We start from the raw sequence: 16,426 nt of genomic DNA on the forward strand, positions 1-16,426 counted from the left end.
CTAGCTGTGTGGCCTTGGGCAAGCCACTGAACCCCATTTGCCTTGCAAAAACCTAAAAACCAAAACCAAAACCAAATTATTATTGATTAGAGAAAAGCAAATTAAAATTATGAGGTATCATCTCACACCTATTAGATTGGCTTTGATGACAAAAAGGGGAATTATCAATGTTGGAGAGCTTGTGGAAGAATTGAGACATTAATGCATTGCTGATGGAGCTGTGAACAAATCTAACCATTATGTAGAATAATATGGAAGTATGCCCAAAGTGCAATAAACTGATCATTCCCTTTGACCCAGCAATTCCAATTCTAGGCTCATATCCAGAAAAAAATCATAAAAAAGTAGGAAAAGTCTCATATTTCTTTTTTCTTTTCTTTTTTTTAGGTTTTTGCAAAGAGGTGAAGTGATTCGCCCAAGTCACATGAATGGTGTGACAGTCACAAGTAGGACTGGGAACTAGATCTTCCTGGCTCTGAGGTCAGTTTTCTATCTGCTATACAATGCTGCCTCTCATGATACTCTATAATAAACAAACTAGAATCTCCTGGATTGAGTCAAAAAACTTTGAATTCTCAAAGACCTCACTGAATATAAAATATTTTTAGCTTAACAAGAGAAATACAAAGGGAAAATTTCCCACTGAGAAAGTATTTATGCTATGAAGAGATTTTGCAAAGAATAATTCTATGACTCAATGCTGCTGCCTCCTACAGCAAACCTAAGTCCAGGTTCCTTTTATAATCATATGTATTTATTTTATGTATTTAAGAACATTCTGAGAAGTGCTCCATATATTCTTACCAGATTGACAAAGAAGTCTGTTAAAGTTTGTTAAAACCTAAAATATCTCTTAGATTCTACCTTAAGTGTCTCCCAATTCCAGTCCATCTTCTATTCAAGCCTTCAAAGTGATCTCTCTAAAATGCAGGTCTAATCATATCAATAAACCCCAGGGCTTACCTACTGCCTCCAAGGAACTAAATAAGAATTAAATAAAAACTTCTTCAGCTTTTAAAGGCCTTCATAAACTGACCAATTCCTTACTACCAGTCTTCTTATACCTTACTTCTCTCTGTGTACTCAAGTGACAGTGGCTTACTTGTTCTTTAAACACAGCACTACCTGTTTTTCTTCAGGTCGCAGTCAAAACTCTTTCTATTGGAAATCTTGCCCAGTTTTCCTTAATATTAGTGCCTCCCTTCTGACATAGTCACATGATTCTCCACAATAGACTATAAGCTTCCTGAGGGCAGACATTCTTTCTTTATGCATATCACCAATACTTTATATCTGGCACACCATAAGTACAATAAAGGCCTGTTGTTTTTCACTATTATTAGCCCAACATGGAGAGAATACCAGAAATTCCTCAAACAGTCGGGAAAAAACCCAACAAACAAATTAGTTAAGAAAATTTGTTTCCCCTAGAAAGGACAGTCTCATGTGGGTTAGCAATGACATGAGAATTCACAGCAATGGTTTACAATGATGATGGGTATTTGACTTAAGCCTTCCTCGAATATATGGACAGATCAAATATTTTTCTTCCACGTCTTAGGAAATTCTGACAAATTTACCCAGAGTGTCTAATAAATTATATTATACCTATTTGTGATCCAAGAACCTGTGATTAGTCTGTGAATAGGATTACTATACCAAACCTGAGGATATTTATTTCTTTCCCAAAAGTACCATCAAAATTAAACCAATGACTTTAGGAAGCATTCTCTTATTCTAAACCACTTATTTTTCCTGTATATTTCTATTTTCCAGCAGTTTTCATAATTTTTTGCTTTCACTTTATACTCTTAAAGACTTTATATCTTTTACACACTTAAAAAATACTGAAGGTCCCAAACAACTTGTGTTTATAGGGGTTTTACAGACACAGACACAGACAATATCTATTCCAATAATATATTGGGAATTAAAACTCATAAATTTGAAAAAGTATTTAGTTCACCCCAAATAACTAATAAATCCACTACATGTTTACATATAAATATATTTTTTGAAAAACAACTATAATTTCAAGAACAAAAACAATTAAGTGAATGGTATCAATTTACATGTATTTCGCTAATCTCTTGCATAATAGAAGACAGTACATCTTCTGCAGCTGCAGTAAACTTGTTGCAATATTTGATTCTTGTTGAAATATATGGAAAAAATCTAGTCTCACACAGATTATAGTTGGAAAATGGAGCAGTATTTTAAGAGGCAAACAGCGTATTAATATTATCATCAAAATAGTTCTGACCTCATGGACCTCTTGAGGACTTCCAGGGGTCCAAAGATCTCCTTTTAAGAACTACTGCTATATTCAACTATTTCTGGTTTCGAAAGTTAGATCATGTTGAAATGTTCTTTTTCAATTTTATTTATTATAATATCTTCAAAGAAAAAAGAATCTATAACCATCTTACAAGTTTACTTTGAAGTTGTACATTTCTTTACTCTTCTCTAAATTCAAAAGCAAAAAAACTAAAAATGGAATGACTTTTACAAAGTTGCACAAAAGGCGACACGAAAGGCCATATTTGCTAAGTTTTGTAGATAACACTGGCCAAGAGCTGATACTAACCTATCAGGAGACTATCCAGTCCAATTAATGCTCTACAAAGAAATTTTTTAAATAGTCCAAATAGTTTAATATGTGATTTCACAAGTAACAATTTCAGAACAATTTACATTTAAATGTGATGAAAAAGCAACCTCATATTTTATTTGGTTCTAGAGAAAACTGTTACAACTTAGTGACACCATGTGGCTTTGTTTTGTATTGCACTCTACTAACTCATTTGCACATTTGCTAGCGAAAATAAAAGCAGGTAAAGGGGAGAAACAGGATAGAAGTTTACAATGCAAACTATTCATGAACTTTAAATTTTTTTTAGGTTTTTTTTTGCAAGGCAAACAGGGTTAAGTGGCTTGCCCAAGGCCACATAGCTAGGTAATTATTAAGTGTCTGAGACCGGATTTGAACCCAGGTACTCCTGACTCCAGGGCCAGTGCTTTATCCACTACGCCACCTAGCCGCCCCAAAAATATTTTTAAGGAAACAAATTAATCCTATTTATATTTCCCAGAGCCCCACCAGTTTGTTTTTTACATCTGAAAACTTCACACTAAATTAAGACATAGTATCTGAAGCAGCAAGAATAAAGATTGACTGAGATGCTAAAGTAATTGTAAAAGTGTCCACTTTTATACTTTACCATAGAAAAAAGTTACAAACGTTGATACAAAGTTACTCAAAAAGAAACCATACTTTTCATAGTTTGTCTGACTTCATTTCATGTCTGCTGTATTTCAAGAACTATAAATATCATTACAATTCAGTGGAGATAAGCAACAAAACAAAACAAAACTTAAACATCATCTAACAGCCAGGAAAAAAAAGTGAAATAGATGAGCAGTAAAAAAAAAAAAAGTCAAGGAAAAACTTTATGGCTCCATACTAAAAAAGATCAACTCTTGTTTAATCTTCTATGCTAGGGCAAAAGTAACCCTACTTTCATTAAGTGTTCAGTAACTTGTGAGTGCCTCAACATCAAAACTGAATTGAGAGGATGAAGTCTGAGAGCTAAGTCTTAAAACATTTTACTAAACAGGAAATGAGAATGAGATGTAAAACATCCACTAATGTTTTCTTTTGAAACAAGAGGAAAAAAACAACTGTTTTCTTCTTTTTTCCTACTCAAGCTATAGAAGACATATCCAAGTATCCTCTGGTAACTTAAAAGATAAACCAAAGATTATCTATTACTTATGACTTCAATTTCCTCATCTGTAAAATGAGGAAAATATTATTATTATTATTATGATTTATTTTACCAGGGGTGTGAGGAAAGCACTGTGTAAAAGACAAAAAACTAGATAAGAGTTATTGTTACTTGTGGTTGTTACATGATCATATATAGTCAAGGGAAAAAAACCTGCTAGAGGACTTCATCAAATAGTTCTCCTCCCCAGAAGCAAGGTATTATGGTTGAAACTGGCAATTAGGCAATCACATTCAACATTTTCTCTTGTCTTAGAAACAATACACTGGTTCCATCTTCAATGTTTTCTCATCTCTTTCCTTGACTCCTTCAATATCTCATTTTAAAGGTTTCGTATCTGATCTCCTTCTACTCCTTTCCTCTTGATCCTCAAGTACCAATCAAATGAGTTATACTTGTGTTTTCCGGGACCCCCCCTAAATGCTTACCTAGCCTTTCATTTCTACTCTTCAAGAATCTCCCTCAAGTCTTTCTTAAACTCCAGCAGTACAATGCTGCTCCTTGGACAATAAACATTGTATAGAAATACATATTGCATAAAAAAAAAAGATTAACCTCATTTTGCCTGGCCCCAAGGTAAGAACTGGAATTTAACAAGGTAGAGTTACAAAAATTAACTCAGTATCTAAACATTATATAGAGGCAATTAGGTGGTACAATGGATAGAACATGGCGTCTTAAATTAGGAAAACCTGACTTTAAATCCAGCCTCAGAGAAGTATGAGCTATGTGACCCTGGCAAGTTATTTAAACCTGTCTGTCTCAGTTTCCTTATATATTTAAATGAGTTAAGAGAAGGAAATGCAAATCATTCCAATATCTTTGCCCAAAAAAAACCCCAATGGGATCAAGGAAGAATCAGACACAACTCACACAAGTGAACAACAAACATGAAATAATAATAAAAGTAATATTATTATTCTCTAGGTTTTCCCTAGCGAAGAAGGTTATGACCACTGGTCTTCTAGGCACATGAAGAATTATACCACATACAGCTATCAGTTTTTTGCATCTTTGTAGAAAACAGAATTAGAGGAATAAAAGAATAAGAGTAAGAACATAGGCTAAATTCAGGCAAGTATCCATTTATTCTTGAAAACTGTAATTTTCTGTCATGTGTCATTATTTAGAAAGCCTGATCCCCCAATTTTTGACAGTAGATGGCAATTCTCCCCAAAGGCAAGACAAAATTTTGACTGAAATACTCTATTGTTTTGCCAAGACCTGTCAGGAAGTGAAAAATAATGAGGTTATGATGAGAAAATGGAAACATGCATCCTTTGTGGGGGGGGTGTTACATAAGCAAATTAGCAAAATGCAAAATAGCAAAATGGGAGGACATATAAGAACAATTTTCTCAGTGTAAAGGGTTGCTGATCAATGCATGAATAGACTCTTCCTCACTGGAGATCTTTAAACATGAAAGATGCTCTTATTAGCCTGAAGTCTCACCGCTCTAAGAAGGGATGGGCTGGGTAACTTGACCACTTCTATTTTGGAATGCCAGGAATAGCCTGCTTTTCAGTTTTCATTAAGTAGGTACATTTAAGGACAAAACCAAAATTTAAATTTCCTTTTCTTATACTCCCAAATCACTCTTTTAAAAGAGAACTTACAAATGCAAATCATATAATTCTTCAGAGATAGTTTACATCAACTAAAAGTTGCTATTTAAATCAAATGCAAGGTAATGTTAAACCACTATGAACCTCTTCTACTATGCAGTAAGTTCCTTGAGAACGTCAATCTTGTTTATCAATATTTAAGTAGTCATGGAGTGCAGGGCCATGTGTTAGGTATCATAGAGGATAAATAAAATTAGACTACTTATTTTATTTTTAGACCACTTGAAAGATACAGAATACTAAGAAAAAGACTTACAAGTAATGGTAACTTACAAATAAGCATTAACATTATGTAAACTAAATCCATAAGTGCTAAGGAGACACACAGGAAAAGAATAAGGTGATATGTAAGATTTATCAGAAAAAGCTTCCTATAGAGGTAAATTCAAAACATAGTATACCTCAAAAATGTCTGTTGATGATCACCAAAGACAATGATAAAAAGTCAAGTGTAAGAACACTATTTGGGTTATAGACTGATATTGAGTTATTATTTCTGAGTATTTTAGAATGTTAAATTATTTCCTAGCTGTTATAAAAGGTCACACATATCAAAGGAATAAAATATCAATAATTCAGCTTTGTAGGTAATTTAGCTTGCTTGTATAAGTCAACACTTTGATGGATCTGTGATCTCAATGACATAAGTACTCCCTCTACTGGCAAAGATTCCAAGACATTAAGCTTTTCATTCTGTGGAATTGAATTGTGTCTTTTTGCATTACTCTAGAGTTACTACTCAATATTCTGGCAGTCTTCCTCTGGTTATTCTGATTCTTCTTAGACATTACTACAGCACTCAGGCTAGTGTACATCTACTCTTTCTTTATGACTGGGTTCAATTCTTTTTCCAATCCAATATGAAAGTCAATGTTGATACCATTCTATGAGATCTATGCCTACCATTTTAATGCTTAAAAATAACAGCTAACATTTGTATGTCCCTTTAAAGTTTGTAAGATACTATGCATACTACCTCATTTGATCTTCACTGCAACCCTATGAGGTTAAATACTATTATTATTCCTATTTTATGAAAACTGAAGCTGGAACTAGTTATCTGAGGCAACCTCAGATTTTTCTGACTCCATCCACTATGATTCCATCCACTATGCCACCTAGCCACCTTATAATAAAAACACTTTGAAATATCATATCAAGAATACTTCACTGACTTTTAGCTCACTACCTCCAAAATTATATTAGATCTTTTTATACTCAACAGGCCAGAATTGAGCACATGCTAAAGAATGAAAAAAGGTGTATGTATTCCTGAAAACTGAAGAAATCAAGAAAAAAACTATAAAGATGACAAAGAATAAGGGGGGAAAGGACAAAAATCATAATCATAAAAATGGTAACAGATGAGTGAAAAGTATAGCTTTATTTTTCATACTGTCGCTTGTCGCTCTTAAAAAGGACTGTATTTCCTAGCAGACAAACACTACAACCCAGGTCCTATCCTGGTCAGCACCACTGTCCCAAAACTGGGATGACATTATTCAATTCAAATCAACAAATATTTATTTAGTGCCTACTTTGTACCAAACTATTGTCAAAAATTTAATACAAACACAAATCTATTTGTCAGTCTGACTTTGGCTATTATTATGTTTACCTTTTAAAAAAAAACACTCAAAGTGTAAAAACCCTAGTCAATAACTGTATCTGTTTCAATCCCTCTTTGTTACTCACAAAACATCCCTAGGCAGGTTTGAAGTACATAATCTTTACTCAATTTCTAGTCTTTCATTTTAATCCATTCAAAATTCCTTTGATAAAAGAATAACTGTCAGACCAAAGATGCTTTAGTCCCTCTTAAAGGAAATAAAATTGATTTTCTTCATTCTCACTTGAGATCCTTTTCTAACAGCACTGTCGAATGTCCAATCTTTTACATAATAAAAGACACATAGGCATAAACTTTTACTATATCAGATGCTGAAAGGTATAAAAGAGGTCCTTGGAAAGTTTCAAGTAAGGAGCTACTCTTATACACCATAGGATAAGCCTAAATGGACAAGGATCATGTCATATCTATCAATCAATAGCCTCGAAGGTCTCCAATGAGAAAATAGATACAGTAACTGAAAAAGCTTCCAGGAAAGGTATTAAAAAAGAGACCATAGGGGAGCTGTCTTTTTGGGTCCCCTTCACCTGCTTTTTTTTCCCATGGAATTCCATCCTTCTCATTTTCTATCTCCTTTGACTTCAGGAAAACAAGAAAATCAGAGACGATTCTGCCCAGAGTCTTCCAGGGAGCTCTTCTACTAATGGCAGCAGAAGCAGTAGAGGGACAAGGTAAGAAGAATATTCTATCACATTCATAAAATCTTTTCCATAACAGTAAAAAATATGCAAGGTAAATAATATTTTGTCTCTGAAAAATATCTCAAATAGTATTTTCAGATAATGCCATCTCTTTTAACCTTACTGTAACCTTACAACCTATACTATACTATATTATAACCTTATTACCTAAAATGGGTTTTGTAATATTACAAGGGTTTAGAGAAATTAATTACACCTAAAGAAAACATAAAAGTCTAGAATGAAAGCGAAACAATATTTGATTTTCCTTTTCCCTCATTTGGAAATTCTTGTGAAGCCATTCTCTGAATGCACAAATCTCCAGTAATTTTTAAGGAAATGACCTCCTACTTAGCACATAACTATGATTTTATGATATGCCATGGGATTTGGAAAACTTTTTTATACACACTTTGAATGCTTTTTCTGTTATTTGCCATTTAATGTAAAGGGTAAGAAAGTCTTCTGAATAATCCTATATTACATTCTAAACCTATAGTCCCATCTTCCCAACTTTCCACTTTTCCCAAAGAAGTTTTCCTGTTTATGATGCTCAATAGCCTATTCCATGAAAGTTATCTATTTATAATAAAAAAGATGAAATCTGCCTCTCACATCTAAGTGTGATTGGAAAGTCAATGTTTATATATTTGTTTTTTTAAAAGTTTATTTGGACTCAATCAATACATGTAAAAATTTCAATCACACATTTAATCTATGTGAACTAACCTGCAGACCCGGGCAGGAAAATACAGCTTTTGCCAAGAACGACAGAGGTATTTTGAGTGATCAATTACTCTGATCCAATCTAGTTCATCCATGGACACTTCAATGTAGTAGGAATAAGACCTTTGGAATGGAGGGGGGAAAAGTATAAAGAAATCACTGAATAAATATCAAAGAAAACAATTTATTCACTAACTACATTTTTTCATATATCAGTGAAAAGTTCATTTCAAGTTACTTGCTTCCTCTGGAAATAGAACTTCGTTTCCTTCATACTTCCAAAGGAAATTCTAAGTTCTAAATTAGCAGATTGGCACAATCATGCAAAAGGGAGGGCACAAGATAAAGAGAAGATGTCTTTTTTAACTCTTCCTTAGCCCTGCCAACCATTCTCACCCTCTCAGGAGCAAAACCTAAGCAAAATGATTCCTCACAGCAGTTTTAGGTTCCCCCCCATGCCATGTACTCCCACTCTTCCATATTTCACTAATATTTATGAAAGGATAATGCAAGTGCATATTGAAGACAACCTGATCTTTGTAGACTAATAATTCTCAGAAACGTTTAACAGCCTATCTCCAAGTAAGCTACCTGGGACTCTACTACTCACTTGGAACACAAAGAACTGACTGGTATTGCCCTCTTCTCTAAGGTAAATTTAAATGTGAGGTGGTGTTATTTCTTCTACAATATCAACAGAGCTGATCTCAGAAAGATTTAACTGACTGTAAATGTCAGCCTGTAGCCAAAAGTCATGACTAGGAAAGGTCAGCTTATTCTGTGACACAAATCTCTCATTTTCTTGTTGTCCCTTCACTGCCATTCATTTTATCACATAGCAACAAACTAGTTATAACCTTTTCTTGAACCTTTCTGAGTTATTAACAATTCAGTTTGTAATTCTTCAACATTTGCTAAGAGGTATTTTGGCTTTGGATCCTGAATGTTTCACCTTTGGTAAGAACTACAATAGCTTCTGTGATAGGGAAACTAGATGACTATATAGAAAAACCAAGTCCCCTCTGGACAAAAAGAGCTTTTGTACAAAATAAAGTGTTTAATAAATGTTTTGACAGGCATAAGAACCTTAAAGATAATAAGCTCCTTAATCCTCAAGGTTCCTACTCCTTTCAGTGGTTCATATTCACTCAAAACTGTTCTATATGCTACATTTAACCAATTAACATTAAATTAAATTCAAAAAGGGACCAGAAAATATTTATAAGATCAGAAGAAAATGAGAAGGGGACAAGCTGGAGGCCATACAAAAAGGCACTAAGAACTTAGTTTAGCCATAACTTTATCTAAGCTTCCCTCCTAGAATGCAATAGGCCATATTTTTCCCTCTCCCATTTAGGAGGAACCATTACTATAACAGACAAGCACCACTTGTGCAGAGTCAAGAAGGTACACTAAATATCTGGCCTGAAATCCCTGATGTCACACTAAGCAGTATAGATAGAAAAGTACTTGGTGCTTCCTAGGTGTGGCTTCAGCACTGCAATCTCCCTCAACTGCAAGAGCCAGGTTATTCTTGGAGAGTTTTGGGTGATTTGTTTTTGTTTTTAGAGGGACAGCACTGTTGGACTGAAGCTATATCTTTCAATTCACTGGAGTGGAGTCCTTGACAAATTTCACCAATTCTCTCTCTCTCTCTCTCTCTCTCTCTCTCTCTCTCTCTCTCTCTCTCTCTCTCTCTCTCCACAGTTTTGCATTTGAATGTCTACCATCTGTTTTTAGAAAGTTCCTATTCTACAAGACAGACTAATAAACAGGATACCTTTAAATAATCAGAATAAACTATTAGATGAACTAGGACTTCCAATTCCTTCTTGAGTGTTTCAATAGAAATCTTACTGCGATATGAAGTTTTAAAATACTAAAAAGTTATAAAAATATAAGCAAAATAAAACATATTTTAAAACATTTAACAGTTTCATTGTAATCAAAATAAAATGGCAATTTCTGTTTGAATCACATTATTATCACTTACCGGCTATCACGATCCCACAGAAGTATTCGTATATGATTGATAATCGATGGTTGACCTAATTTAATCTCAATACCAGAACGGCAGTCATCATCAATTGGATGCCTAGAAAATCCATGATCCAAATCATAATTTTGGGTATCACCATCAAGTAAGGCAGATTTCAGCTCCCCTTTCACTACCTGGGCTCCATATTTCATAGTTGCAATGTTCTCTTCTGGTACTAGAGTTAGAAATAGAAATGGTAACATAAACAGTTGCTTATTACATGATTATCCTACAAAAACAAGAAATACAAACTAAAAGCTATGAGAAAGGCAATCTTCATGAGGATGGTTACACAACCAATGCCCAATATTTAAGACAGATCAAAACTGGCATTTATATTTTTCAGTGTGTTTCAGTTTTCACAATTAGTCTAAAGGTCAGGAACATCTATGTGAAGGAGTTTGAATAATTATAAGGATAAATGTATTATTAAGTACTCACAAAATGGCTAGTGTGATGATATTAGGGTTATGATAAAAGGTATACCCCATAAAGATGTCTGAAGAAACATAAACCCATTGTACTTAGAGGATTTTATATCATTAATTGCCATTTAATACCAAGTATAATATTAATAGGTGATATTTACATAGTATGCTATGATTATATTCCTTCTGTCTCTTTAATTACTTTTCTCTTTGGTTCTTCATCCTCTTCCTAGTTACCTGAAGTTGATGTTCTGCAAGGGTCTATACCTTAATGGCTTTTCTTCTCCTCCCCTCTTTAAGAATTTTATTTGTTTAGTCACTTTAACTATCAACTTCCATGTAGATCATTTTAAAATCTATTATCCCCATGTCATGGAACACTATTGTTCTATTAGAAACCAGGAGGGATGGGATTTCAGGGAAGCCTGGAGGGATTTCCATGCACTGATGCTGAGTGACATGAGTAGAACCAGAAAAACACTGTATATCCTAACAGCAACATGGGAGTGATGTTCAACCTTGAAGGACTTGCTCATTCCATCAGTGCAACAATCGGGAACAATATTGGGCTGTCTGCAAAGGAGAGTACCATCTGTATCCAGATAAGGAGCTGTGGAATTTGAACAAAGTGCAAGGACTATTCCCTTTAATTTAGAAAAAAAAACCAGATATCTTATTGTCTGATCTTGTTACCTCTGAGACTTCTCTTCTCTTCTCTAAGGATATGATTTCTCTCTCATTACACCCAATTTGGATCAAGGTACAATATGGAAACAAAGTAAAGACTGACAGAGTGCTTTCCGTGGGGGGGTGGGGAGAGGGAAGCAAGATTGGGGGGAAAATGGTAAAACTCAAATAATATCTTTAATAAAAATAAAAAATAAAAAAAATAAAAAATAAAAAAATCTATTATCCCCAATCCTTGTATCTCTTATGGGCTTATTCCCATGTTCAAAACTGGACTCCTCTTTCATTTACTTTTCATTTCCACTTAACAAGTACATTAGATTTCAGCTCCATAACATCTTGACACTGCCCTTTCTACTCTGTTCCCACTTTCCTCACATACAAGTCCTCACTATTACTAATCTAAAACTACTTTAACAATCCCCTAAAAGGTCTTGCTTCTCTTTCTTCTCCCTCTATTAGGGGATCTTAATCTTTTTTTTTTTTTTGCTATCACAAACTGCTCTTGACATTCTTAGAAAGTTTATATTCCCTTTCTGAAAATAATGCTTTTAAATACCTAAAACACATAGGATTACCAAGGCAAACAAACTGAAGTACAGTTACCAAAATATTAAAACAGAAAGACTGAGTGAAATAATTTCCCAGCCCAAGACACCTTGGAAGATCAGCGGGAAAGGTCTGTTACACCAAGGTTAGAAAGACTCACAAGGCAGACCAGGCTTGGCAGCTGATCCATGGCAGTGGCAGCAGTTTCCAGCCTCTCAGCCTAGGACACTCTGTAAGTAAGGGCAATGGGAAAACTCTGACATACCAGAGTGAGCATGGTATCCAGGCCTGCACAGGCCTCAACTGAGCCCCAATTCCAGGGATAGGAATAAGTCTGGGGAGCTCCCTCACAGCTGCTTCCAGAGTGCTCAGTCCTCAAATGTTAAGGGGGTTGGGGGGAGATTGTAAAGGTCTCTCTGATGTCTATCCCTGAGGCAGGATTCTATGGTTTTGCCTATATTCAGATCCAGTTTGCAGTCTGGGCCCCAGCCTCAGGAAAAGGAGCAAGAAGCACAACAGAGCTTACTGCTTTAGCAGAGTGGGGGGACTCTCCTCACAATTCCAGGGAAGAGGGGAGTGCTTTGGTCATCCATAGATCAAAGCACAGGCCAGAAGAACAGACACACCCTCTTGTAAGACCTTGAGGGAATTGAGGTCCCTAGGGGGTATATATATTCCTAAAGACAGCTGTAAAAACCCTGAAAAGTTTGAGACAGGGAGGCTAGGTAGCACAGTAGATAGAGCACTGGCCCAGGAGTCAGGAGTACCTGAGTTCAAATCGGGCCTCAGACACTTAATAATTACCTAGCTGTGTGGCCTTGGGCAAGCCACTTAACCCCATTGCCTTGCAAAAACTTAAAAAAAAAAAAGCTTGAGACAGTGCATCCTCCATATTGTAAGCAGAGCCCCATCTTAACAAAGATCCGAAATAAAGTCATTGGCAAACAACAGAAGAAAAAAATATGACCATAGTCAATTGCTCTGGCCCTATGGAATATAAAAATACACACTTAATGAATAGCAAAGTCAAAGCTTCTGTATTCAAAGTCTCCAAGAAAAATATGAATTAGTCTCAGGCTATGGAAGAGATCAAAAAAGATTTTGAAAATCAAATAAGGGAGATAGAGGAAAAATTGGAAAGAGAAATGAGAGCAATGTGGGAAAATCATGAAAACCAAGTCAGCAGTTTGGTGAAGGAAATATCAAAAAATATCAAAGAAAATAACATCTTAAAAACTAGTCTAGATCAAGTGCAAAAAGTAGGTCAAAAGATTAACGTAGAGAAGAATGTCTTAAAAAGCAGAATTGGTCTGATGGAAAAGGAGATACAAAAACTCTGAAGAAAATAATTCCTTCAAATGTAGAATGAAACTAATGGAAGCTGATGACTTTGTAAGAAATCAAAAAGAATAAAACAAAACCAAAAGAATGAAAAACTACAAGAAAACATGAAATATCTCATTGGAAAAATGACTGAACTAGAAAAGACATCCAGAGAGATAATTTTAAAATTATTGGGCTACCTGAAAGTCATGACCAGGAAAAAAGCTTAGACTACATTTTTCAAAAAATAATACAGCAAAGTTGTCCTGATATCCTAGAAGCAGAGGGTAAAAATAGGGAATCCACCAATCACCTCTTGAAAGAGATCCCAAAATGACAACTGCCAGGACCATTACAGTCAAATTTCAGAACTTTCAGATCAAGGGGAAATTATTTCAATCAGTCAGAAAGAGACAATTCAAATCTCATGGAAATGCAGTCTGGATAATACAAGATTTAGCAGTTTCTACATTAAGGGCTCGTAGGGCTTGGAATATGATATTCCGGAAGGCAAAAGAGCTTGGATTTCAACTTCTCAGCAAAACTGAACATTCTCTTTCAGGGAAAAAGATGGACATTCAATTAAATAAAGGACTTTCAAACTGTCCTGATGAAACAACCATAACTGATCAGAAAGTTTTGATTATCAAGTACAGGACTCACATGAAGTACAGAGAAGGTAGATGAGAAAGGCAAATTATGAAGAACTTAATGATGCTGAACTGCTTGTATTCCTGACTGGGAAGATGATATTGATAACTCATATGAACCTTTTCATTTACTAGGGCAGTTAGAAGGAACTTATATAGAACAAGGTACAGGAGGAATTAAATATGAAATTATAAAATATTAAAAAGATGGAGTTAATTGGTAAGAAAAGAATATACCAAGAGAAAGGGAAAGGAGAGGTAGAATGGATTAAATCATTTAGCTTAAAAGAGGCAAGAAAAGGCTATTTCAATGGAGTGGAAGAGGGGAAGGTAAGTGAGCCTTCATTCTTATTAGAAGTGACTCAGATAGGAAATAACATAACATACTCAATTGGGTATAGAAATCTATTCTTACCCTAGAGGAAAATAGGAGAGGAAGGGGTTGGGGAAAAAAGGGCTCAGAGGGAGGGAAGGACTGTAGGTGATAAAAGTTGAGGAAGACTGTGGGTGAAGGTAGTCAGATACAATACACCTTTGAGGAAGGATAGGATGAAAGGAGAGAGAGAATAGAATAATGAGAGTGAGGAGGAATTGGCTAGAAGGACATACAGTTAGTAAGAGCAATTGTGGGAAAAAAATATTGAAGCAATTTCTCTGGGACTTACCATAAAGAATACTATCCAACCAAAAGACAGAGCTGATGGTATCTGAATATAGACTTACGCACATTTTTTTTCTTTCCATTTTATTTTCTTTGAGGTTTCCCTTTTCTTTGTGGGGGGAGGGGGGAGGAGGAGAGGGGGAATTATTTTTATTTTTACAACATGACTATTGTAGTGAGTGAAAAAAAATTTTTTTTTGAAATTCTTTGTTGGGGGCGGAGCCAAGATGGCAGTGGGAAGGCAATATTTCCCGAGAACTCCAAACCCCCAAACCCCCCAAAAACAAAGGATGGCTCTAGCCAAAATTTAGAGGGGCAGAACCCACAGAAATCCCAAGTGTTACTTTTCCCAGTCCAAGATAACTTAGAAGTTCCATGGAAAAGGAGTGTTTCACACTGACTGGGGGTTGGAAAAAAAGCCTAATGGAAAAAAAGCAAAACAAAAGGCAAATGAGGAAAAGAATGCCTTAAAAGCAGAATTGGACAGCTGGAAAAGGAGATTAAAAAAGCTCTCTGAAGAAAATAACTCCTTCAAATGCAGAATGGAACTAAAGGAAGCTGATGACTTTGCAAGAAAGCAGGAAGAAATAAAACTCTGCCAAAAAAAGTCAAAAATTAGAAAAAAATGTGAAATATCTCATTGGAAAAACAACCGACCTTGAAAACAGATCCAGGAGAAATAATTTAAAAATTACTGGGCTATCTGAAAGCCACGACCAGGAGAAGAGCCTAGACTTCATTTTTCAAGAAATAACACAGCAAAATTTCCCTGAGATCCTAGAAGCTCAGGGTAAAATAGAAATTGAGAGAATTCACCGGTCACCCCCTGAAAGGAATCCCAAAAGAAAAACTTCTAGGAATATTATAGCCAAATTCCAATACTCCCAAATCAAAGAGAAAATTCTAAAAGCTGCCAGAAACAATCAATTCAACTACTGAGGCTCCATAGTCAGGATTACACAAGATCTAGCAGCATCTACATTAAGGGCTCATAGGAATTAGAATATGATATTCTAGAAGGCAAAAGATCTTGGTTTACAACCAAGAATCAACTAACTATCCAGCAAAACTGAACATCCTCTTTCAGGGTTAAAGATGGACTTTCCATGAAACAGGGGACTTTCAAACTTTCCTACTGAGATAACCAGAGCTGAACAGAGAGTTTAATCTCCAAGTACAGGACTCTGGTGAACCATAGAGGGAGTGGAAGAAAGGGACTGACTATGAGGAACTTGATGATGTTGAACTGTTTGTATTCCTGCACAGGAAGAAGATATTGATAACTCATATGAACTTTTGCATTTATAAGAGTTGTTAGAAGGAGCATATATAGACAGGACATAGGAAGGAGCAGAATATAATGGTATGATATAGTAAAGGGTTGGAGTCAATGGGCGAAGGGGGAAAAGTACTGGGAGGAAGGAAAGGGAGATGAAGAAGAAGCTGAGAGATTTCACATAAGAGTCAAGAAAAAGTTTTTTCAATGGAGTCGGGGGGGGGGGGGGAAGGCAAGGGGAAATGAGTGAGCCTTCATTTTCTTAGGAAAAGGCTCAGGGAGGAAATGGCATACACACTTAATAGGGTGAGGAAATCTGTCTTATCCTGGAGAAGGATAGGAAGAAAGGGACGAGATGAGGGAGA

General features: G+C 35.4%; 1 protein-coding gene across 3 annotated transcripts in view; it reads right to left on the reverse strand.

The window, feature by feature from the left end:
- BTBD9 (BTB domain containing 9) overlaps positions 1–16,426 on the reverse strand; it is a 502,020-nt gene that overhangs the window by 371,286 nt on the left and 114,308 nt on the right. For 2 of the 3 annotated variants that reach the window (XM_074236844.1, XM_074236845.1), the window contains exons 5-6: positions 10,443–10,662; positions 8,453–8,572 (exon numbers count right to left, since the gene is read on the reverse strand). In XM_074236844.1, coding sequence (XP_074092945.1) covers positions 8,453–8,572; positions 10,443–10,662 — 340 coding nt within the window. The remainder of the gene's footprint in view (positions 1–8,452; positions 8,573–10,442; positions 10,663–16,426) is intronic. The other variant, XM_074236843.1, reaches the window with a different exon arrangement.

Source organism: Macrotis lagotis, chromosome 5, assembly GCF_037893015.1.
Source record: "Macrotis lagotis isolate mMagLag1 chromosome 5, bilby.v1.9.chrom.fasta, whole genome shotgun sequence".
Lineage (NCBI taxonomy): Eukaryota > Metazoa > Chordata > Mammalia > Peramelemorphia > Peramelidae > Macrotis > Macrotis lagotis.